The 25222-nt window shown below is 48.2% G+C and overlaps 2 protein-coding genes across 6 annotated transcripts in view; one reads left to right on the top strand and one right to left on the bottom strand.

Moving 5' to 3' along the window:
- The first annotated feature begins 8637 nt into the window (after positions 1-8637).
- IL18BP (interleukin 18 binding protein) lies at positions 8638-12140 on the top strand. Its single transcript, XM_027866304.1, has 6 exons — positions 8638-8678; positions 9048-9128; positions 9358-9423; positions 11166-11289; positions 11387-11534; positions 11951-12140. Exons 1-6 carry the CDS (start codon positions 8651-8653, stop codon positions 12083-12085), a joined length of 582 nt encoding a protein of 193 aa, XP_027722105.1. The 5' UTR covers positions 8638-8650; the 3' UTR covers positions 12086-12140.
- A 633-nt stretch (positions 12141-12773) lies between these two features.
- The window catches only part of NUMA1 (nuclear mitotic apparatus protein 1), a 101544-nt gene continuing 89095 nt past the window's right edge, over positions 12774-25222 (bottom strand). For all 5 annotated transcript variants that reach the window (XM_027866282.1, XM_027866285.1, XM_027866284.1 and 2 more), the window contains 11 exons: positions 23987-24031; positions 22034-22144; positions 21723-21941; positions 20552-20730; positions 18682-18931; positions 17279-17546; positions 16021-16157; positions 15279-15476; positions 14680-14796; positions 14318-14509; positions 12774-13897 (listed from right to left, as the gene is read on the bottom strand). In XM_027866282.1, the coding sequence (XP_027722083.1) occupies positions 13886-13897; positions 14318-14509; positions 14680-14796; positions 15279-15476; positions 16021-16157; positions 17279-17546; positions 18682-18931; positions 20552-20730; positions 21723-21941; positions 22034-22144; positions 23987-24031 (1728 nt within the window). In that variant the 3' untranslated portion in view covers positions 12774-13885. The remainder of the gene's footprint in view (positions 13898-14317; positions 14510-14679; positions 14797-15278; positions 15477-16020; positions 16158-17278; positions 17547-18681; positions 18932-20551; positions 20731-21722; positions 21942-22033; positions 22145-23986; positions 24032-25222) is intronic.

Consider the following 25222-nt stretch of genomic DNA (forward strand, 5'->3'; position numbering starts at 1 on the left):
CTCATCTGCTCAGAGTTCTCCAGGCCACCTGATCCAACCAGGCACAAAGGATGCTGGGCCTCACTTTGTGAGTACTGGAAGTTTGGAGGAAAAGGGAATGCATTACTGCCCTTGAGGGACTTACAGTATACTTAGGAAAACGTAATTCAAGATGGATGGGGTTATGTGGGACCCAAGATTGCTGGGGTCGAGGTAGGACATCTGAGGCCTCTCCACACCGGCGGAGGGAGCTGGCCAGACCAATGTGATGGGAGAACCTCTTCAATCCCTCCCTCAACCCTCTTTTCCCCACATCCATCTTCCCACCACCACAGTTATGACAAGGTTGACAAAGGAATTGAGAAGACTAAGAACCAGAAACATGGAGAGGAGAACAGGAGTGATCTTTTATATGCCTGATAGTTACAGGGCAAGTGGACATGAGGTTTGAGTCAGCATCAGGAAGCTCCCAGACCAGTGGGGAGAGAGTCACGCCTTCAATGTGTGAAAAGGCAGCAGCAGAGCTCACGTAGGCAGCCAGAGAAGCCCTCTCAGAGGGCACAACAAACATCTCCCCCACAGGAGAGGCTGGATATGACTGTAGAAACTATCCCTGAATAAGGAGGCCCAGGGATGAAAACGTTCCCTCCTTGCATTGCAGTGGGAGCCTCTGGCCATCCCCCTGCATCAGTGTTCCAGGACTGACATCCATCTGGCCGGTGCTCAAGGCTTTCATATCTGAGAGGAAGGCTCCAGCCACTGGCTGACCCCCTGAGGTGGCTGGACACCCCAGCTGGAAGACAATGGACTCGCCCTCAGACTTGGCTGGACTATATAGGCACCCCTTGGGGTAGAATAATGGGTAGCATTGTGTGTGTGTATTTGGGGAGTTGGAAGGGAGTCAGAGTAAAGATGTGAAACTAAGTCTGACTACGGGGATCACTGTGTGTCCTGGATGGGTTCCCTGGCTCCTGGTCAGAGTGAAAGTGAATGGGAGGAGCTTGAGGACAGGTTTCTAAATATTTTTAGGGTTCTGAGTTTGTACTCAAATTTTCCATTGTTGAGGAGGCTGGGGGTAGGGGAGTCGAGGCAGAACTTGGAGGACTCTGAGTCACAGTCCTAGTACCTGAGCCTCCTCTCAACCTTTCCCTGGCCCTCACTCCATCCCTGAAAAATTCCTCCAGTCCTTCATTCCCCACCCCAATCCTGAACCCAGTGAAGACACCAAATACCTTACCCCTCCCCAGCAGGCAGAGGATAAAGCCAAAGAGAATCAACATGGGACTGAGTGGACTCAGGAGAGACCTGTGGTTTGTACCCGGACAACAAGGTAAAGAAGCTGAGGGAGTCTGGTGCCTGAGCTAGGGTCATAGAACATAGGCTGGAGAACAGGAAAGAATGCTAGAGACCATCTACAGGAAAGGCAACATTTCTGGAATGGTCAATTTGTAGTCAGACAGGAAGATCCAGAGATGAAAGTGTGGAATTTGAAGTCAGAAAAATCCAAGTTTGAATGCTGCCTCAGACTTTAGTTGTATGACACTGATCAAGTCACTCAGATCTCTCTGTGCCTTTTTTCTCATCCATAAAATAGGGCTAAAAATCCCACCGTCCAGGTGGGATTGGGAAGCTCAATCGACATCGTACCTACTATGTGCCAGGCATTGTGCTAAGCACTTGACAAATATCTCATTTGATCCTCACAACAATCGTGCTTTGAGGTAGATATTATTAAACTGAGGCCAATGGAGATTAAGAGATTTACCCAAGGTGACACAGCTAGGAAGTATCTGGGGTCAAATTTGAACTCAGGTCTTCCTGACTCCAGGCCTAGCTCTCTAGAGTCACCTAGCTGTAAAGTGCTTTTCAAACCTTAAAATACAATATAAATGCTAGTTGTTATTATTAGCTGATGATTGAAGCAGTAATATGAAATATGATATTTTCAGAAACATGAAAAAATGGAAGTGACATTTGAGGAGAGGAAGCCAACCCCCTCATTTTACATCATTTCATGGGATGCTTGGTCATCTCGGATTGCAGCATCCGTGAAGAGCTGGGGTGAACAAACCACCATGAAGATCGCTGCAGCTTTTGCACTGAATCCTGTTGTAGAGCACGATTCAGAGAATCCCTCCCCCACTCCCTGAAGAGCCCAGCAGGCTCCATCAAGATAACATATCCCTTGCTCCTCAGTGACTTCTACGTGAAGGTGGATCAGGGAAGACAGAAAGCTGGAAATGTGGTCATGGGTAAGGCGTGCCTGAGGCTAGATGCTTGTGGACTGATTACTGAGAGGCCTGCCTGTGCACGACTCCAAGACTGTCAGGAGGTGCGAGGTGAGCAATGAAACAGCATCCCCCCAAAACGAAAGTGCCTTGCATTAGAAAGGAAATTACTCGTTACTGACGTGGGAGGCATTTCAGAATAATGTGCAGTCAAATCTTTTGCTAAAGCAAAGGTCAAAGTTAGTACTGAGCTAGATGAGAAGACACGGGGGTAATAATTACAGCTCCAACCCAGTCTATTTAAACAAGCCATTGACTCTGGAAAAGTGGGAAATGGACACCGATTCTGATTTTCACTGTTTCTTGAGAAGTTCAAAGGAAGTTAAAAAAAAAGTCACCATAAAGAGTCCAGAAATCGCCTTGGTTATAGGATTAGAATAGAATTAGAGCTAGAAGGTCATTTAGTCCAACCCTTTTATTGTACAGAGGAAGAAACAGAGGCCCAGAGAGGATAAGTGATTTGCCCAAGGCCACATACTAATAAATTCTTTGGATTCCTTTACAAACAAGGAGATACAGCAGCCCTGGGTTTCATGTATTTAGAGTACAAGCTCATTTGCAAAACATCATGAAAGAAAATGACAGGAGGTTCTAAGTCTTTGATCACCTTACAAACCTACAAACAGCATTAGAGAAGCAAACTAGTCTGAGAAAACTTAGCCACAAGTCTCTGCTAAGTCCCAAGAAGCTTTTATAAACAAAACGGGAACGGAAATAGCAAACAGTTGCAAAATGAAACAGATTTGACCACCTTTTTGGGGGGGGGGGGGGGCGGCGAGGCAATCAGAGTTAAGTGACTTGCCCAGGGTCACACAGCTAGTGACTAGCCTGTGTCTGAGGCCTGATTTGAACTCAGGTCCTCCTGACTCCAGGGCCAGTGCTCTGTCCACTGCACCATCTAGCTGACCCTTGACCACATTTCTTAAATCAGTTCTCATCAGTGATGACAAGAGAATCTCTTGGGGGACTCCTAACAGCTCTGTGGCTGAGATGCTAAATGAGGAAATGAAAGCAGCATTGGAGCAGAGGAAGATGGGAAAAGCAGCTACACCTAATTAAATACACCCAGAAGAAATCCATGCAATTGTGATGGCTCTCAAGTGATGAATTTTACTGTAAGTGAAATACTAAAAGATTCCAAAGGAATGAAAAAGATCACAGAAGCTATAATCATCAACCAAGGAGAAAAAAAGGGAAACTGGAAAGACTGCAGCAACTACTAAGCTTTGTAATATGTTTACAAAGGCGTGATCTGTTCGTTAAATTATAATATGCATTTGGACAGACAACCCACTTGGACCAATCATTAGTATGTGTGTCTTGTTTAGACATTACACATAGCTAATGAAATGGGCTTGAATTTGAATAGGATGAAAATAGTGGGCTGGGTTGAATTTGGGATGTTGTATCATGCTTGCAGTGATTCCTATTGTGTTTGTTCTCTGATGCAAAACCTCATTTTTTTTTTTAAAGTGCCCTATGGCCTAGGGGTTCCAAATGACTCCTACTCTGGACTTATATGGAACCCAGATTCCTCTTGGGGACAGCCTGACTCCAAAGAGAAGGGATCAGGTTTCTCTCACCCTCTGACTCATTATTCCCCCACACTGAAGAAGTATGGGAAAAATCTAAAATGAAGCTTGGGTATGGCTCCTTTCCCTTTTTCTCCCAAGTTGCACTTGTGTTTAAGGGTCAGGCACCCAGAGGGTGGCTGCTACCTCCTGTTGCTAGAACAATCTGTGGTCCAGACCTCCCAAAATCATATCATTCATGAGCCTTGATTCCCGCTCCCCAACAAATCACATCCATCTTATTAGCCAATAGATAGAATTAACTGAAAAGTAATGACATTTCCTAAAATGGCATAGTGAGAATAATAGCTACAAAACATTCTCTCCATAAACCTGGGGATTTACTCTCCTACAAACACATGCATCCCTCCATCCATAGGAAGAGTGAGCTCAGACATAGTGACCCACATGTGGAGAACACATGCAGCCAAGACAACCCATATCTCTAGTCCTGTAGGACTTCCATGTACACTTTCTCTTCTTGTGGAATCCCCCTCCTACATTCCTCTGGCCACAGAGTTTCTGCTAGGCAGATCCATGAGCTGTGCTCCCAGGAGCTGCTCCCTGATGAAGCTCAATTCTCAACTGCTAGGGCTATTATGCTCTCAAGTCCAGAGAAGGATCTTCTTTACTGTGAGAGGACCCACTCCTTGAAGCTGCTTGCTGCCTTAGGTGACTAAACTCGTCTCCCTCTCTGTGTGTCCTGTGTATGTTTCTGAGAGTGGGGAGGTCTCTGATTCCCACAGGATGCTTTATCTCCTACTCAGGAAGTAGCTCTACTGCCATGGCCAAAGAGCATGAGAATGGAGATCATATCGCCTTCTCTCACCGTGCCCTCTCGTATAGGTGTAGGGATCATCCACCATAACGCTACTCTTAGTTTCATTGACTCCAGAGCTTAGCAAGCTAGCTTTTTAAAGGTGACTGAGAAAGTGGTCATTTCCCAACCAACCAACAAAGCAAACTGCTTCTCTAATTCCATCAGGGAGAGAGCTTCATACTTCCTAAAGAGGTAGCAGAGTTGTCTTCCCCATTAGATTGTGAGCTCCTTGAGGGCAGGGACTGTCTTTTGCCTCTTTTTGTATCTTTGGTGCTTAGCACAGTGCCTGCCACATAGTAGGTGCTAAATAAATGTTTATTAATTGATTGAGAGTGTCAACACCTTGTTGAACACTAACCATCATCTCTGTTGCTCTTTGCTTACTTGTGTTGTTTAGTCATTTTTTTCAGCATGTCTGACTCTTCATGAACCCATTTGGGATTTTTTTGGGCAAAGATTCTAGAGTGATTGTTTGCCATTTCCTTCTTTAGCCCATTTTACAGATGAGGAACAGAGGCAAATAGGGTTAAGTGACTTGCCCAGGGTCACACAACTAATAAGTGTCTGAGGCTGGATTTGAACTCAGGTCTTCCAGGCCCAGCACTCTATCCACCGCCACCACTTAGCTGCTCCAAGTTGTTGTCCAACTGTGTCAACTCTTCATGACCCCATTTGGGGTTTTCTTGGCAAAGATACTGAAGCGGTTTGCTATTTCCTTCTCCAGTTCATTTTACAGATGAGTAACTGAGGCAAAGAGTGACTTGCCCAGGGTCACACTGCTAGTAAGTGTCTGGTAACCGATTTGAACTCAAGAAGTCTTTCTGACTTCAGTCCCAGCACTCTATCCACTGCACCACCCAGCTGCCATCTTGCTTAGTTTTGCTCATTATCTGTGTTTATATCCTGGGGTGGAGAAAATTAGTTGGTCAAGGACTAACTCCTCCCATTTCATCTAGAGTCTCCCACAAGGAAATTAAGAGGATCCCTTCTAGAAAAATGAGGTATTAGTTATAACAGCTATTTATTTCCTGTACCACAAAAGAAATGTTTAAAAATAAACTCATAAGCATACGTTGACAAATTCCTAAGATATGAAACAATAACCCATTTCCATCATTATTTTGTTTTGGTCCCACCACCAGTGAAGGAGGGCAGCTGCTCTGCAATGCATCATTTTTGTCACCTAGGGCATGAAAAGTTAAGTGACTTTTCCAGGATCACTCAACCAGTATATCTCAGAGACAGGACTGGAAAGCAGGGCTTGAAACTTACTCCTAGGCAAGCTTTCTATCTACTCTGCCATGCTGCCTCTCCATCACTATCATTATCATCACCCCAAAAGGTAAAGGTGCTTTGTGGGGCTGCTGAACACATTTCATTTTACCCCAGACCTATACTAGCTGAACGACTTACCAGGTCCAGTGTCCTGTCCAGTTGGAAATGGCTCTTTCGTCTCCACAGATCAGGATGGTCCAGTAGGTGGTCATCTCCAAGAAGCACAGCTGCAGGAATCACCTTGCATTAGGTAGTTGCTACTGATAAGAACCCAGGAACACTCAACCTCATGAAGTAGCCTCTATAGCTAGAAAGGTCCATTTCATAGGATCATCAGGGAAGAAACAGGCAGAATCAAGGACCTGGCAAGTAAAAATCCTCACTGCCATGAGCTCAAGGTGGGGCCCTTATTGCTACTGGGGAGGAGGAAGGGAAATAAGAAAATAAATCTCTCCCGTCTCACTGAAAGTCCAAGGGAGAGTTGGCAGAGTTCCCCCCCCCCAAAAAAAAGCTTGCTCAAAGAGGGGTAGGGCCTTTCTCCTCAATTCTTCTCTAGGTTACTAAATGGACAGGCTCTTCCTGACTCATGCATCTATCATCTTCACACAACCCCAATTGTGGAGACTGAGGGACCACTCAGGAGTTGCTGAGTTATACATGTCAAAGGGGTCAGAGCACATGCCTAGCTCTATGGGAAGTACACTAAATACTAATCTTGTTATGATGTTCTGTGTCTGGGAATCATGGAACACCAACATCTTTAAAGAATCTTTAAAGAATCACATTTGGAGGCAGCTAGGTGGTGAAGTGGATAGAGCACTGGCCCTGAAATCAGGAGGACCTGAGTTCAAATGTGACCTCAGACCAAACACTTGACACTTACTAGCTGTGTGACCCTGGGCAAGTCACTTAACCCCAATTGCCTAAAAATTAAAAAAATGAAAAAATTAATCACATTTGAAAATGATCCAAAGAGCGATGGAGAAATATGTGTGGACGAAAATGGGCCATAGTAGGTTTGTTACCAATGCTTTAAAAAAGGGAGAATTTTCTCTAGTGACTAAAGAGTTAATGGACTATCATTAATCACAGTAATATCAGGAAATGCCCCAGTGGGACACGAAGTCCCTGAACTTCTAGTTTTCCTAATTGTGGCTTACAAACATATTCAAATCTCTTCCTTCCATTCACTCCTCCTTTCCAAATCTCACTGATCCTCCAAGGCAGAAGTCTTTCCAGTCCACCCACTAAGGATGTCTCACTTTTCAGAACTCCTCTGGTCCTTATAATCTCTTCCCACTCATATGGCTCATAAACTATCTTGTGACATCTCTCTTTTACTGTCATTAAACTCATTGAAGGAAGTCCCATCTCCCCAAATAGATTATGAGAGTTTTGGTTGTCATGAAGAGATTAGCTATGTTCTGGTTAGGCACAGGGGCAAAACTAGTAATAATTATTGGAAAGTTGCAAGGAGGGAGATTTTGGTGAAATATAATGAGAGAATTTCTGAACAATTACAACAATCTCAAAGCAGAATGGATGACCTCAGTGAGTAGTAAGTTTCCCATTCCTGGAGCTATTCAGGGGGAGGACAGATAACCACTAGTTAGGGGTGTTGTAGAGGGAATTATTCCCAGTATGAGTGGGCTGAGACGGTCCCTGAGGCTTCTTCCAGCTCTTCGATTCTGTGATTTTGGAGAAGTGGTGCCTAACTGAGCACAAAATCAATTAACAAGCATGTATTAAATACTTATTAAGTGCTAGGCATTGCTAAGCTCTGAGGGTACAAAGAAAGGCAGATACATAGTCCCTGCCCTCAAGGCACTCACAATCTACATGAAACATGAAACCAACTGCATACATAGCAATCCAGATCAATACAGCATAAATAGGAGTTAGTCTCAGAGGGGAGAAATTGGGGTGGGGGTGATGACTTGGGGAGGGGAGGATAAGGGAATGGGAAAGATCTCCTGAAGAAGGTGGGAGAGCAGTGAAGAGGGAGATCATTCCAGGCTGGAATGTGAAAAGGCATGAAATCAAAAGATGTCCCTAGAGTCACGTGCTAGTCAAGGGCTCATAAAAGTTTGAGAAGGGGAATAAAATGTAAGAAGATGGGAAAGGTAAGAAAATCATCACACTTACAGGCTTGAGTCAGGAAAACAGATCAGAGGATTATGAATTTAGAATTGAAAGAAACCTTAGAAATCATCTGGCTCAGCGTCCTCATCTTACAGGTGAGGAAACTGAGTCTTAGAGAGATGAAGCGACACCCAAGGGCACATAGCTAGTAAGAGGTGAAGCTAGGATTGGAACCTGTCTTCTGACTCCAAACCTAACACTGCATCACTGCCTCCAGTTGTAGCTTCACTCCCAGTTGACTGTGTGATTCTGGGCAAGTGACTTGCCCTCTCTGATCCTGTTTTCTTATCTATAAAATGGAAACACACGTTCAGCCTTTCAGGTAGTTGTGTGGACCCCATGGACAATGGATGTGAAGATGGTTTATGGTGCCACTGAAACCACACACACACGTTTCATTTTCATGGGTCACACTGGTGGTCACTGATTTGACGTCTCTGCCCCTCCCAGCCCTTACCAGCCAGGGAAGTGGGGATGAGTAGAGGAAATGGAACCAGCGTGGGAGGGAAGTGGAGACAATATAAAGTCCAGCCTTAGCTGGACCAGTAACATGCACGGGGAGAGAGACCAACACCATGAACAGTAGGAAGCCTGGGACAGGAGGTGGGTGAATGAAATTTATGGTGAACAGGAGTCAGTGTAAGAGTGTGTGTGTGTGTGTGTGTGCGCGCGCGCGCGCGCGCACGCACGCACGTGCACAGGTCAGGGTTGTCTGTGAAAAGGTGAATGTGATTGTGTGTGAGGGAGACAGTGGAGATAGGATTGCTTGACAAATCAATATGGGCAGGTGCTGTGGTGCTCGGGACCCTAGATCTGGACCTGCTCCTTGGGGTCTGAGAATTCCGAGCCCTTTCTAGCCCCTTTCCTACCCGATCTGCTCCGTCTCCCCAGTGGCAGGATTTGGGAAACACAGCAAGGGACGCCTCCCTCCCCCACCACAGTCCCAATCTCCCACTTCATTCCCTTCTCTAGGCCCCGACATCCAGTCTGGCTCACTCATCTTCCTAATGCTGCTGATGCTGACACTAGGCTTGGCCCTGGCCCAGGATGCAGGTGAGGAGAGAAGGGGGGGGCCTTGGTTAGGAAGAAGGTCCCTCATTCACTAACTGCCTTCTCTGCCCACCCCTTGGGTTACGCTATGGAGTAGGGACATGGGTGGATGAAAGCTTCTTCACCTGGGGTATGATGGGAGGCAGAATCCCTTGCCCCAGGGTGCAGCAATCTGCACACCCACTATATATTCTACATATCTATATATACTATAAGCCATTCTTGCCCACAGTGCTGCTGTGCCCAGAGAAGGCCCTGGATGTGATGGTGAAAAGGACAGAGTCTGAGATGTCAATGAGTAAGGAGGCATGAGAGAACTGGGAGGCGGGGGTTGGGGGGACATCAGTGGGCAGGGGCTAAGGGTAGGTGGACAAGGGCACCCATCCCTAAGGAGTAATATCCCTTGGCTTAGGAGAAATAGGGCTGGAGGCAAAGTTCTAGCTGTCACTATTGCCAACACTACCATCGGGCAAATCACAAACCCTCTGAGCCTGAGTTTTCCCATCTATAAATTAGGGTATGGATTAGATCAGGGGTGGGGAACTTGCAGCCTCAAGGCCACATGTGGCCCTCTAGGTCCTCAAGTGCAGCCCTTTGACTGAATCCAAACTTCACAGAACAAATCCCCATAATAAAAGGATTTGTTCTGCAACACTTGATTAGACCTGGATTAGATGATCTTTAAAGATCTTTTTGGCTGTTACATTTTAAGAACAAGTGTTACTTGACCCATCTTTCTCTTACCCTGCGCCACCACAGACCACCTTCGTTTAGCTATTCATACATTCATTCACTTATCCAAGTTCTAAGAGTTGTAGGCATGGAAGAGACATAGCTGAGGGTAGGGGTGGAGAGAAAAGGAAACTTGATAGAGCCAGTATTCATAATCGGGTACCTGGGGCAAATGGATGGGGAGGGAGGTAGGGAGAAAACACCTCAGATCTTGAGACAGAAAGCCCTCTGGGAGATCAAGAGGAAGCTGGGCAGGGCCAGTCAAGGAGCAGCTCACCTGGGATGTTAGGTTTGGGATTCCATCATTGCCTGTTTAGAGGTGGCCGTTCTGTGAACCTCAGGTCAACTAGGAAGCCAATAGTCTAGGCAGTTGCACAGGGTTAAGGGTCAGATGCTCCAGAGAAATTGGAGATGGCAACTGGGGTCCTGGCATAGAGCCAGCAGAACACCATGAGAAGTGGTCCCTGATGCAGGAAGAAGTCATAGTGGAGTAAACAGGCTCTCCAAGTGGACTACCCACCTGAGCCCTGAAAACTTCACCTTGGTTACAGCTTCGAAGCTCAAGACTAGCCTCGGAGAATACTCGCAATGAAGTAGATGAGAAAGTTGGAGGAGTCAGGGAAGGGATACAATAACAAAATAAAAGCAACAAAGGACATTTATATGGCATTGCAAAGTTTGCAAAATACTTTACGTTCTCATTTTACTTTGAATCCTCACAACTGCCCCATGAGGGGGCATATCATCCCCATTTTACAGATGAGAAAACTTGGGCCCCAGAGAGATGAAATTGGGCCATGGTCACACAGCTAGAAGATACCTGAACTAGGATTCAAACCCAGGTCTTGCTTACTCCAAGCCCAGTATTCTTTTCCACTGTGGCCCAAAAAGAGGAACTAGCTGGAGGAAGTGATCCATTGCTCCAGAGCAGGCAGAGGTGGCCGGGATGAAAATGGAAATTAGGTCTACATATTTGGAATCAGGCTGCTGGTGACCTCTGGAAAGTGGTTCCAGCAGAAACGGCTAAGAAGTCAACAATTTTAGGAGCAGGAGAAGAGAACTAAAAAGCCTTAGGGTCTACCCTCTATTCCAGGTGAGGCCATTTCCTTCCAGTGGCTTTAGTTTCTTTATCTGTAAACAGATGAGGGTGGGGAGGGAAACTGGATGTGCATGCTTGTTGAAGGCACACAGTAGGTGTGCAATAAGTCTTTTCCAGCCGAGACAGGAGTTTGGGAGAAAAGGGGAGGAGCAAGAAGAGAGTCATAGTTGGCCCTAGGACTAAGAACACTTCGTCTCCCGCCTCCTCAGCTGGGACACTGATCCTGTCCTGCAAAGGCTGCAGTCAATTTGCCCACTCCAGCTTCCTGTACTGGCTGGGTAACCGTTCCTTCACGGAACACCTTCCAGGCAAACTATGGGAGGACAAGACTCGGTAAGGAGGGGAAAGGGCTTGTGAGGGAGGCTGGGAGGAAAGGCTATACGAAGCCCAGGGTGCTCTGCTCTCCCTCACCTACCCACACCCTCCACAGGAGGCAGCAACAGAGTGGAGTAACCTGGCTACAGCGAGACCTTGTACTGGAGGAGCTGAGCCCCACTCTGCAGAGCACCAACTTCTCCTGTGTTCTAGTGGACCCGGCGCAGGTCATTCAGCACCACGTGCTCCTGGCCCAGCTTGGGGTGAGGATAATGGGCGTGGCCAGACGGAAGGGGCAGAGCAGGCACACTGACTACATGGGGGTGCACGTTGAAGCAAGGTGGTGTGTGGTGTTTAAGGATACAGTGCCAGAAAAGCCCCTCCTCCCTCCCTTGTCGTCTTGAAAAGGATGACCCAGAGGAGGAGAGTAGGAAGCATGGGCTCCCTGCTCCAACCCAACAAAGTCCAGAGATGCAGCGGCACATTTAGAAAGAGGCCTAGCTAGAGAAAGGGCCTCGTCCAGGTCATCCATCCAGATGTTCTCGGAAAGCAGAGAAGGGGTCACTTTCTCAGCACCTACTAGATAAGCCTAGTCCTGTGAAGGGCTGAGGTGGGGTTCCCTCAGAAGCACCCCCAATCCTAGGCCTTTCCTTCACCCGACACTTCCATTTCCCATCAGGAGTCTGATACATCATCCCAAACTCCAAACCTCAGCCACCAGCCGAGGAGTCCCAGTCCAGTCACACCCCTGACAACTTCCAGACCTGGGGAAGAATCCCAGACGGCCACCCCAGTGACATCAGACCAGCCCTGACCAGTAGAGGCAGCAGAGATGGGACAAGAAGCCTTCCAATAAAACGTTAACCCCAGGCGTTGTCTGGCTCTTCATCCTCGGCCCGAGTAATCAGATTCCTCAAAAGGGTCCCAGCAGGTGTGATAGGTGGTCTCTGGGATCTGTTCCTCAGGCCTCAGCTTGATAGCCCAGCACCCTGAGCTGGATGACTGGCCATGGCAGGGAGGGGTCTGCACACCAACGGCATCATGCCATTTGGAGCTGCTCCTTAAGAGAGCATCCGTTACATGTGGGGAGAAGTGATTTCTCCAAAATCCCCCGGACAAAAAGGAGCAGTCACAGCTGAATCTCAGGAACTCTTACTTAAAAATCCAAAAATTGTTCTACTAAACCCTTTAAAAATCAGAGGAAAAGAGCCTAGAAAATTGAGAAAAGAAGGGGTAAAGGAAGCCAGTGAGTGGGGAACCAATGCTCAGAAGGGGACAAGCAGGATCTCAGGGGCAGGTGGGGGCAATGCCAGGCAAAGAAAAACCTGGAGGCGCTCTCTTTCACAATCCCTTCTCTGAGGGGAGCAGTCTGGTGGCCTCGCCTAGTACCAGAGGGAGAAACAGGCCTTGGGGGCCCCAGCCAGCACAGGGGAAAAGGGGCAATGTTGAGAATAAGTAGTTTAAACCACCCCCTCCCCTCCCGCCCAAAGCCAGTCCAGCCCTCAGGGAGAAAAATAAGACTTTATTTACAAGTAATAACATTTAAAAAATTCAAACAGATGACCCCCAACCCCACCACCCTCCCTTCTACTCCAGGTCCCATTATACCCTCCCTATTCCTTGTCTCTTCAAAATCTTTAAGGAGCAGGGAAGCAGTTAGTACCCAGAGGAAGGAAGTGTCATGATGGGTATCTCTGACCACCCCCTGAACCACAGGGGCAGAGGATGGGAAAGGGGACACAGCCATCCAGTCTGTTTCCCCAGGTTGCCCTTAAAACAGGTTCCATCAGCTGGGGGTGAGGTGGCCTGAGGGCCTCAGGGTCGTTTGTCTGCTGGCAAATGCCTCCTCAGGGCAGCTAAGCACTGAGAGGCAGGAAAGAGGCTTAGAGGTGGCAGGGGCTGCTGAAGCTTTTAGTCATTAGACAAGGAGGAGGATTGTGATGGGGGCTGGGGGGGGCCACCTTTGGGGAGAAAGGCAGAAGAGCCCAGGCAGCTGGGGTGTAGGTAGCAGAGACTCTCTTCCACAACTAATTTTGGGAACTTGGCTTCTCCAATGTCAGCCCCTGGAGCAACCACAGCCATCAGCACAAGAACCATCCCTAGGGATGGAGCTAATGGGAGGCATAGGGGACCAGGAGGTGGCAACAGGACTTTCCAAAACTTGTAGCTGAGACAGCTGAGGAAGGGAGGAAAGGGGAGCTGGACAGGCTGGTCCCTGGGGCCTGGCCACCTAGACAGTCTCAGTTTGACTGGGTCTTCCATTCTCTGCTGGAGAGCTAAGAGGGATTACTGTGCTTCAGGGTAAATGGGGGGACAGGTAGAGGATGATCTGGCTAGGAATCAGCCAGGCCCCAGCTCCCAGCTCCCAGCTCCCAGGAGGCAGCCTTCGGTTCCCCATTTGCCTCCCTGGGAAGGTGTGCTGTGTGGGACTCCAGGCAGAGGGAGTAAGAGGCAGGTATCAGTGTCCCTGGGGAGATGAGAAGTCTCCCTATGCTGGAGCACTGAAAGAAGGCACTGGAGAACAGTGGGCTGAGGCCCAGCACGTGGGCCCCGAGGGAGAACAGGGAGCTGTCATGGAAGATATGGGCAGAAGATGCTCACAGATCCTGGTCCCTCAGTGCTTTGCCTGAAAGAGACAAGATAGAAAGGTAGGTGAAGGACCTTAGAGCAAACGACCCACTCCCTAAACTGGGGGACTAGCATTTCTTTTCTCACAATCCACTGGATATCTAATGCCCTTAAGCTTCCCCACAAGAGTAAGTTAGGGGTCCTGAAACAATTTTTTCACGTGTGAATCTTGGCCCCAAACCAGACCAAGCTCCCCAAGGTTAGGCAGAGGGTCAGAGCACTTCCGTCCTGGGTCAAAGGTGTCCCCAGACCATCATTATTTGCATAGGATCCTTGGGGCAGAGAGGGGCAGTTATGCAGCAGTGAGACAGATCCGTGGTCTGAGGAGGGTTGCAGGGAGGTCAGTAGATTGGATGGAGGCACACTGCCCTGGGAGCCCTGATGCCTGGGGAGACCCCCACCCTCCCCGGCTCCCTACCTTGCCCCTAGCTCGAGGAGAAGTGCTACTGCCAGCAGTGGTGGTGGCAATGCGAGGGGAGCGGCGGGTCCCACTTCGAGTGAGGGGGGAGGCCTTGGCTGCAGCTTTCTTAGCAGCCCCCCGAAGCAGGCTGTTCCCCAGTCTCTTGGGTGTGTTCAGAATGTTGAAGGCCAATGACTGGCGTCTGCTGGTCTGAAAAGAAAGAGAAAAAGAAAGCTGCCTACATGTGGGTGGGTGGGCAGGCAGGCAGGGCAGTGCCCTGCTCTGTGTGAGAATATTCTCCATCCACAGCCTTACCTTTGAGATGAGCTCAATGACCCCTCAGGGTTCCTGCACCCCGCTCAACCCTGCCCCCCACTCACCTGCTTGTTGGAAGCAGGAGCCCCTTTCTTGTGGCCCTCAGCGGCACTCATCTTCCGACCTTCATGTCTATCCCGGGGAGTAAGGGGACGAGGGAAACAGCTGGTTGGCTTCTTAGCCTGTGGAAGAAGAGGGAGTGGGGGACAGTAGAGCTGGAGCCTCCTGGATTCTCCTGAAGGAGACTGGGAGGTAGCCTGGGGGCTGGCTTGAACCCTGCTCTATAATCAGAAGGCTGAGACCCTTAAGTGATGGATGGTGTGGAGCTTGGGAGAAGAGAGCAGTCACACCCAAGGAGGCTCATGATGGGTAAACAGTAGATGGTCAAACATAGAGACAAAAAAAAACAGGCTAATGGGACCCAGCAGGGTCCCACGACATGACACAAAAAGGGGTCTCTCCTCACAACGTGCCCTAGCAGAGAAAGCCCTGAACTTCAAGGTGGGAGACGGGGCCAGAGGCCATGTTTTACTGCCAACCTCCTCTGTGAGATTCAGTCTGATCAGCTATAAAGAAGTGATGGTAATCCCAACCAATGGCACCCCTGATCCCATCTCCCTGTGAAGATCTAAGAGTGGGAAATGAAGCACAGGGGACCATGTACCTCAGGAGTGCCAAGGCCTTGGTCAGGCTCAGTAGAGACACGCTTCCGGTGCTGCCGGGTAGTGACACTTGAGGGGAGACGATGGGTAGCACTGTACTCATTGATCTGGGCCGGCTGCATGCTGGCTCGGCGAAGGGTCTCCTGGGGATCTCCAGTCTTCATCTCCTCATCTGTAATGGTGGTCAGGCTCATGGAAGGCTGAGGGAAGCATGGGACAAAGACAAGGTAGGTATGAGACAGGCAAGTAGCTTGTAACACAGTGTGGGCTGGGGCTTTAGGGGTGGTTCCCAGGGCACATGTATGATGGCCACACTTGACTTACGAAACTTAAATCTTCTCACTCGGGGGCTCCTACCCTGCTTGAAATGACTACCCAAGGTTAGAAAATTGATCTGAGAAACCCATGGACAGAGCAAATATGATTAGTTTCTGCCATGGAAATGTCTACCTGAAGACTCAGTATAAAGGATAAGTGGGGATGGATACTCAGAGCAAGGATAAGTAAGAGTAGATATCCTTTTGAGGCAGAAGCACATTCAGGCATGGGGGACAGGAAGGAAGAGAGGGGGCCTGATCTCTGCATCCACCTTGGGGGGGCCTAAAGGGCTCAATGGCAGAGCTGACAAAATTGTACAAAGCTGGGCTAATGAAAGTGGCCAAAGAGAAGGGAGAAAGGCCATGCTCTGGGGGGGAGGGGAGAAGAGGAAAGGGTTGGGGGTCTGACCAGTGGTGCTGGCCTCACCCTGGCCTCCAAGGGGTAAGAGGTCTTCAGGTGGGGGAGGCAGACACGGTTACGCTGCTGCAGTTCTGCAATTCGGTTCCAGTCATCCAGCTGCTCTGGCTCATCCTGGCAGGTGCCCGCATAGAAGCTGCTTCGACCTGTGAGGGACAGGAGGGGAGTGGGATAGGAAAAAGAGGCAGGGCCTAGAGGGGATGAGCCAGATTTTCTGCACTGAACATTCTGCTTCCTGATGTACCTTAAATCCACTGACCCCCAGAGATGATAAAATTTGGAGGAGACCAGGGATTCTCTCTATCCCAAAGCCCTTCCCATAAACCTCACTAGATGCCTTCTTTGGGTGTGGGTGAGAGAGGCCCAGGGAAAGAGACTGGAGCAGCAGCCCCCAGTGCCTGCACTGACCTGAGGGACCAAAAGGCAAATGCCTGGAACTCCAAGTTCTGAGACAAGGTGCTTAAGATAATTGATTATTATCCTGAGCGAGTCAAGAAGACTAAGAGACACACCTGGGGCCACACACAGGAAGAGGCAATCTAACCTTCCACGGCCTCTGACAAGTTTGCTTCTGATTACCTAAGGCTAATGCTAAGCTAATGCCAGGGAACAATGCAAAGAGAGAATTCACAGTGGAAGGAAACTAGATCTGGAGCAAGAAGACCTGCTCACAAATCATGACCACACCACACACTGGTTTTTTTGGGGTTGGTTTTTTTTTTTTGTGAGGCAATTGGGGTTAAGTGACTTGCCCAGGGTCACAAAACTAGTAAGTGTCAAGTGTTTGGTCTAAGGCTGGATTTGAACTCAGGTCCTCCTGACTTCAGGGCCATTGCTCTATCCACTGTACCACCTAGCTGCCCCACACACCACACACTGTTAATCAATATTTATGAAGCACCTACTATGTCTGTAGGCACTGGGATAAGTGATGAGAATGCTCTGAAACACCAGGTTGCAGTATGATTTTTTTTCAGCATCCCAATTATGAACCCCGCCCCCACAGACTGATTTTAAATTTAGTTTGCAGTCCCTGAGAGCACACACTGGCTTGGCCTGGAGGCTGAATGGAGCATGTCAAGAAGTGACACAAAGCAGCTCTAGACAAGGTAGATTAAAAATATTCCAAAGTGTTGTGAGTAGATAACAGCTTCCCAACGCTAGGACTGCTGGCAGTCTACTTTAGTTGTATGCCTGGTCCCCTGGCAGGAACCTGCTGATTCCTGAGCCTCCTCTGTAGACCATCCCTTTCCCCTGGGTCTCTCACCTGAAGGGGCCCCACTAGATGCTCTGGCCTGGGAGTGCCGGGCCGAGCTGCGTGTGGTGGGCCTGTAGCCAGGAAGGCTGAACAGGGTTGAGTTACCATCCTCCAGGGAACTCAGCCTGGTCCGGGACTCCCGGGAGGGGCAGTTACCCAGGGACTGAGCTGAGGATGCAGAGCGAAGGCCACCACGGAGGCCACGTTGTGGGGCAGGAGCTGACTGTGTACTGTAGAAGGATGTATTCGAGCTGTCAGGTTCATCTGTATCCAGCTTCTGAAAGATAAGGATGGCTGAGTTACAGTCTGGGGGAGAGGCTGTCAGCCCAATTCTCTACAGAGATCATTTGGCTTCACCTTTTCTGCTCCCGAGCCAATCTACCTTGATCTACCCTGCAGACTTAGAATTTATTTACTGTGGGACCCTCTCATTAGCCTTTATGTTTACATTACTTTGTAAACATTCTTGTTTTTGTCAGTCCTTGCAACATCTGCTAATGAAAATAGTCCTTTTGGAGACTAGACTCCTTTGCATTTGCATATTGTAGAGTATTTTACATTTATAACCTCACAGGTTCATAGATTCAGAATAGTTGGGAATATAGGTCAGATCTCTTGACTCTCAGTTCTGTTCTCTTTCTACTAGCCCTAAATATGTTTAGGACTAAGCTTCCTGAGGTCAGCAACTGTCTTCTCTTATTTTTAAAATTTGTACTGAAAAGAGAGTTGTGCACCCAGAAGGCCTTCCCATTCTGTTTCCCCATCTGAGCCAGAGAAAGATCAGGCTCCTAAGAGTCACTCCAGATGCTGTAAAAATATGGAGTCAAAGGTTTAGGGTGTGCAAGGTCAGACCACAGTCAGGATCCACAACTTACTTTGGAGGGGCAATAATATCTTAGCCATAAAAGAGAATCTAAAAGGAGCCTGAACCCTTTCCTTCATCCCACTCCTCTTTATCCTCTTTCATTAGAGACTGAATGAAGTATACACGGCACAGCACGGGCTGAAGTCAGGAGACCTGCACTTTCCCAATTCTAATGTGAACCTACCAAGTGCCTTTGTGCCACACCTGACTCCAAGTTCTGGGCCTCACTTTCAAACTATATCAAATAGGGGTGATTAATTAGCTCTGCCATTGTGAAGAGATGTGAGGATCTTTTACTGTGGACCAGGCACTCAGGATGAGGAAGGGAGGGAGGAAAGAAGGAACTAAGCATTTATATAACACCTACTAGGTGCCAGGCACAGTGCTATGTGCTATGCAAATACCATCTTATTTGACCTGAAGGAATTTACATTCTAATGGAAGTGATGAGAAAGTAATTAGATGAGTGCCCATTCGAGGCACCTGAATTTAGTCTTCTGGGTCCAAAATCATCGCCATTTCCCCTCCTCCCCGACTTCAGCCTCACCCTGGATAGCATTGTGATATCAATTATCTGTGTGGTACGCCTTCTGGCTGAGCGCGTCTTGGGACCAGAATCCAACATGATGTCACCCAAGGAGTCCAGGCTGCTTTCTAAGGGGGCCTGTCCTCGATCAGGGATTGGCGTGAAGTACAGGCTCTCCAAGGACTCCACCTTGGCAGGCAGGCGCTGAGAGATGGGGGAGGCTGGCTCCCCAGAGAGGCTGGTGCCGTCGGGCTGGGTTCGAGATGACTTTCTATGGAGGCAAAACCTATTATTAAACCCTTGGGGCTGCAAGGCATTTTGGAAGTTACTGATGCTACCTATTCGTGTCTGGGCAATAACCATTTTCATCCCTGTTGGGTCTACGACCTAAGACATGCAGCACAAATTTGCCAGTTTTGGCAATTGGTAGATCTGTGCTATCTTTGTGGCAAGTAATAACAGATGCAAATGAACTAAAATTGCATTCTGTTTTCTGTTTCAAATACGTAAACCTTGAATCTTCAAATGAAAAGCTAAGCTCTGTTAGAGAGGGGCCTACTCTTTCCCCACAATAAGTCTTGTTCTCTTCTGCCTTTGCAAACTTCATCGCTTTTTGGAAAACCTTTCCCTAGTGAACAGCCTACCTGTTAATACTCCATAGGTCCTATACACCTATATATCCCCAACAAATGCCCTTTGGCTCACATACTACCCCATCCCTGGAATGTCTTTCTCACCTATGGCATCTTCACTTGTTGAAATTCTACCTATCACTTAAGAATCAGCTTAAATTGCTACCTCTTTTTACACAAATATTCACACAAGCAGTATTTACAATAATAAACAAATCAGAGGAATTACTGGACAAATTGTGCTATGTGAATGCAATGGACAGCGGGTAATAAGGAATGACGTGTATGAGACTATGGGAAGACTTCAACGAGGTGACAAAGAATGAAGAAAAGTCCATCCAAAAGAATGACATACATCATTTTAACAACTACATAAATACAACATAAAAGGACAAGAAAACTCAGATCAAGAACTTGAGATAATAAAGTCAACCATAAAGCTTATACTTGTCCTTTTCTTTAAGGAACCGCAGACTACTAAAGCTGTGACCCTCAAATGAAAGAATATATGAAAGCATTTTAAAAACTGTAAAGCACTGTATAGTTAGCCATAGTGATCAACAGTGAAGTGTGCCAAAAATCTCTCCTCCTACCTATCTTCCTGCAACAGCCCAGGCTACAATCCTAAAGTCACCTCTGCCTCTCCCCTCTCACACACATCCCGTTAGGTGGCAGGCAAGTCTTGTCAATTTTACCTTCAGAACCTTTCCTGTATCTGTGCCCTTTCCATGCCCACTGAAAACCTTTCTGTTCAGGTCCAATTCTGTCCTAACTGTTGCCCCTGCTTCTAGCCTTCCCACCTGCTCCCATTTTCATCCACTGCTCAGGTAATCTTCTTTAAGCACTGCTGTGATCACCTTTCTCCTGCACTCACAAGCCTTCAGTAACTACCTAGTGCCAACTGAAGTAGAAATTCTTTACTCTGCCATTCCAGGTCCTCCAAGAGGACTCCAACCTACAATTCTGGCCTCATCTAGTTCCCCTTCACAAACTCTACATTCCATCTTCTCGTTCTCTTCTCTCCCATCTCCAGATCTCTGTTCTTGTGCTATGCCTGGAATGGACTCCATTTCAGCCTGATGAAGGCTATCCCACTGGCATGATACTGACCTCTACCACACGTATTCTGCCCTTGGGGTATCTTAGATGGAGGCATAGGATCCAGGCCTTATCAAATCTCAGGATCTAGTCATTGCTGAGATTTCTCATTCAAAGGCTGGATTGAGGCAAAGATGTACCATGTTGCTAAGGTAACAAACCGGGTACGGTGAGCTGCTGATCTCGTAGAGGTCAGTGGTGTCCCTTCTTCACTGCTCAGTTCTAGGCTGTCAGTGCTCAGGTCCAGTTGGGGCTGCGCCCGGGGTTCTCGGCTCTTCAATGCATCTGTTGCCACCTGAAACTTTCCAAGGTCTCGGAGCTGCTGATCTGCATGGGCAACCTGGCAGGGAGGAGAGGGGAGGGAGAGGGGGAGACAGGGGAAGAGGGGAAGAGAGGGAGAGAGGGAGAGAGAGAGAGGGAGGGAGGGGGAGAGGGGGAGGGAGAGAGAGAGAGGGAGAGGGGAGAGAGGGAGGGGGAGAGGGAGGGAGGGAGAGAGAGAGAGAGAGAGAGAGAGAGAGAGAGAGAGAGAGAGAGAGAGAGTGTAATGCTTATGTTTGTCCTTGTTCAGGAAGGTGAAGAGGGAACCTACTTAGAACCTGGTTCAGTTGATACTCGTGAAAAGCTTGACTGGAGAGACAGCATGGAGTAATAAATAAAGTGCTGGACCTGGAGTCAGATATATTTGGCTTACAGCTATTCCCCAGGACATATGTGGTCAAAGGGTATGAATAGGTAAGTTTACCAAAGAAAATGCAGGTTATCAAAAAGCTTAGAAAAGAATCACTAACAATGAGTGAATCACTAATCAAAACACTAATAAGAAAAATGCAAATCAAATCAACTCCGAGGTTTCACCTTGTGTTCATCAGTTTGGCAAAAATGACAAAAGAGTAAGACAATCTATGTTGCAGGTGCTATGAGAAGGCAGGTACACCAATACACTATTAGTATAGCTGCCAATTTGTCCAACTGTTCTGGAAAATAATTTGGAATTAAAATGAAACAGTCACTAAAACATGCCCTCCCTTGAATGAGGCAACATCATTACTAGGCATACACCCCTAAGGAAGTCAAAGACAGAAGAAAAAGGTCCCTTGTATAGAAAAACATTAGGAGCAGGCACTGTATAAGATTGTAAGGAAAGGGGGTGCCCATGGACTGGGGTTCTAGAACCAAACCACCAAGGAAACAAAAAAGTAGGAAAACCCCAAAAGGTTCCTTCCCCTGCTCAAGAGGAAGCCCCGACAACTTCCCACAGCTTTTCTCAAGGCGGGAACTGTGTCCTCCTTGCTTTGCCCTGCCCCTTGCTCCCAGAGGTCTCTCATCTCTCACCTGCGCCTCCAGCGTCCGAACCTGGGCCGTGAGGTGGCGGCAGGCCTGCTCGGCCTCCTTGGCCTTCAGCCCTGCCTGCTGCAGCTCCCACCCTAGCCTCTCTGACTCGGCCCGAAGCTCTGTGTTCTCCTTCTGTAGGCTTTCCATGCTGCGCAGCCGTTCCTGCAGCTCCTGGTTCTGCTGCTTCTTGGCATCATAGTGAGCCTTGGCCTTCTCCATCTGCAGGTGAGGGGAAGACAACGAAGAGCTCAGGGGACTTTCCCCCAGAAGTAGGGCCACAAAGGGTGTCCTGAGGGGCCGCTGCTCCTCACCTGCACCTTGTAGTGCTCGGCGGCCTGTTCCTTCTGGCTCAGCAGAGCCTGGAGCTCACTCAGTTGGGCCTGGTGAAGATGAGCTTCCTGCTGGCTTTCACCTTCATGGGGCTGCCAAAGGAGGGAGGAAGAGGTTAACTGAGGCTGGTCTGAACTCTTCCCAACTCATGCAGCTCCCACCAATGCCTGGGAGCCCCCCATTTTGGGTCTTTTTTTTTTTTTAGGCAGTTGGGGGTAAGTGACTTGCGTCACACAGCTAGTAAATGTCAAGTGTTTGGTCTGAGGCCGAATTCGAACTCAGGTCCTCCTGACTTCAGGGCCAGTGCTTTATCCACTGCGCCACCTAGCTGCCCCTATTTTGGGTCTTTTCTCCCAAGAGTCCTGTTTCTTAATGTTTTGGGTAAAGAGCTGGCATCGCATAACAGAAAAGAGCACTGGATCTGGAGTCAGCTGGCCTCAGTCTGAATTCTGGTTATGCCAACTGCTAGGGTATGGCTGTGAGCTCACTGCCTCTCTGGGATGCAGTTTCCTTATCAGTGAAATGAAGGTGTTCAACTAAGAAGCCTTGAAGGTCCCTTCTAGTTGTGATCTCACGATCCCATCAGAGAAAAGAGAACATTGCACACCCAGGGAGGACCTGAGTCTGCCAGGCAGCTCCTGCCTGCGCTGCTCCTTTCCTCGCTGAGCATCTCAACTCGGGAGAAGGAAAACTGATACTGTCCTCCTGCAAAGGCAGAATCATCTAACTGGCAGTTCTTCTGTGCACCTTTCTTAAGCCCTAAGGTTGTCCCAATATGTGCTTCAGCTCCTTCGTTACCCCCTCACATCTGATTAAACCATACCATTTCCCAAGGTGTTTTTGCATACTCATCACATCTGGTACCTCCCCGCCCCAAAAAAATACAATCAGGCAGGTATCCTCAATTTACAGATGAGGAAATGGAGCCTTAGAGAGATTATATGACTTGCCCAAGAGCAGCAATCCTACATGACAGTGAGGTCTCAAAATCTAGTATTCTTTTCTCAAACACATATTTCATTAAATATTTATTAATATTAAGTCTTCTGCCCTATAGCACCTAGCACAGAGCCAGACATAAAGGAGTATGGTAGGTCTGAAGGCTGAAGCATGTTAGACTAGGGATGTCTGCAACTTCACTGTCATCCTCGATTTGTCCCGTTCCCTCCCTGTCCTCAATCAGTTGCCAAAATCTTGTCAATCCTATGTCCATCTCTTACTATGCCTTCCTCTACTTACACAACCCCAAGATTTGTTTAGGCCTTCAACCACTTCTTGCCCAGACTCTTGTGAATGTTTCCTAATTGGTCTCCTCATTCCCAGTTTCTCCACTCTCCAACCCACCCCCTCCCTACAGTAGCTAACACAACAGCTTTCCTAAAGCACGGGCCTGACCAACTGTATCACTGCCTTATTTAAACTCAAGAGGTTTCCTTGGCTTCCTGTTATTTCAAGGATAAAACACAGATTGACCTTGGCCCTGAAAGCCTTTCATAACCTAGCTCTAGACCACTTCTCCAGATATTCACACTAACCATTCCTCTTCATGTACTCCACATTCAATCCAAATTGGTTCACTTGCTTTTGCCAGAACTCTGGGCACATCCTCCCAATGGGTGATGGCTTCCTAGCCTGCTTAGTGGCATCTGACTAGGGCTCAGGCTACAAGGAGGGCAGAAGGAGAAAGAAAAACCCCAGTCTCTTCCTCGGAGCAGTTTCCCCTCTGCACTCAATAACCCATGAACCAGAGCCAGGTGACCTTTGGATATGTTGTTCACAGAGGTGAGGGCACCCATAGTGCCATAACCACTTTCTTTATTCCCTTCTGACCTTGACACAAAGAGTCAAAGAGACAGGACTCAGAACTAGCTGGAGGCACTATCTTTGCTCCTCCTGGTACAAAGTCAGTACCCTTCCCTGCTCCCACAACTTACCTTCAGATTTTGTTGCTGAGCCAGCTTCTTACTCAGTTCCTCCACCTACAGAGAAGAAGGAAAGGCAGACAGGAGGAAGGAGAAAGGACTTAGATGAGCCTTCCCCACTCATGGACAGGGACCAGGTTTTAAATGCCTATCTAAGCATGCAAAGAAGGGCCCAAATCGAGGAGTAAGGTGGCGATGCAACACAAGCAATGGCCTTTTCTGTACCAGTGGTTGCAGGCTTCAGTGTCCACACTGAACACTTATTATGTGGGTTACTGTTGTTTTTTTTTCTTGTACCCCCAACCCACTCCTCCTCTGTCCCCTGATAATCAAGACACAGATCTACCCTGAAGCCAAAGCTTGAAGAATTATCTTCAAGGAACTGAAGGACTATAGGCAGATCTAGCTGTTGTATGCTTCATCTTTACCTCAGCCACCTATATTCCCAGATAGTGGTAGGAAAATCACCGCCTCCATCTCCTTTCCACTCATCCTAGGTCAATCAATCTCTAAACCCCACCCCCTTGCTAGAAGTAGCAAAGACAAAGCTTATCAGCTTTTTAGAAGCACCAACCAGTTTCTAAGCTTCTTCTCCCAACCTAGCTGTTCTCTCTGATTCCCACTTCACAAACAGCCAGGCAAGTTGCCAGGGGCATTAGTAGCTTAAGGTGCTGTGGTTAGCACTGGGGATAGGGACAGAGGGAGTGCTGGATGGAAGGGTGAGTGAGCACCTAGGAAGCACTACAAGTTACCAGCATACCCAGATCCCACCAAGAGACAGGAAGGGAAACAAAGTCACCAACTCAGGTTATGTAGTGGGAATAAGGAGGTGTCTCCATTGTCAACTCTTTGATGTCCAAAGAGTCAACTGTCTATGGGGTCCATGGCAGGAGGAAGGGGTAGGCATCCTCTTTGTTGGCCTGGCTGTTGACTTGGGAAGGGCACTGATAGGTTAACTTCAGCACATGGGAGTGGTCTCTTCTCTGAGCTGTTTCCAACAGGAAGTGGTGATGGCTTATGACAAACTATGGTACCTCTCTGAGAGAGAGAGAGAGGAAGCCTAATCTGCCCTGACCATGGGGCCTCTCTGGCTGGTGCTATAATGGACGTCTATGGGTCCAACTTTACCCCAAGTATGTAAAAAAGCCAATGCTTTTAACAAATTTGACCTACACGGTCTTTTCCTACTCCTTGTGTCCCCATCCAAAGTCTTGTCCCAGGTTACTCCTATCACAACGCTCTGCAGAA

This window comes from Vombatus ursinus, unplaced genomic scaffold, assembly GCF_900497805.2.
Source record: "Vombatus ursinus unplaced genomic scaffold, bare-nosed wombat genome assembly UNPS02014780.1, whole genome shotgun sequence".
NCBI classification, from domain to species: domain Eukaryota; kingdom Metazoa; phylum Chordata; class Mammalia; order Diprotodontia; family Vombatidae; genus Vombatus; species Vombatus ursinus.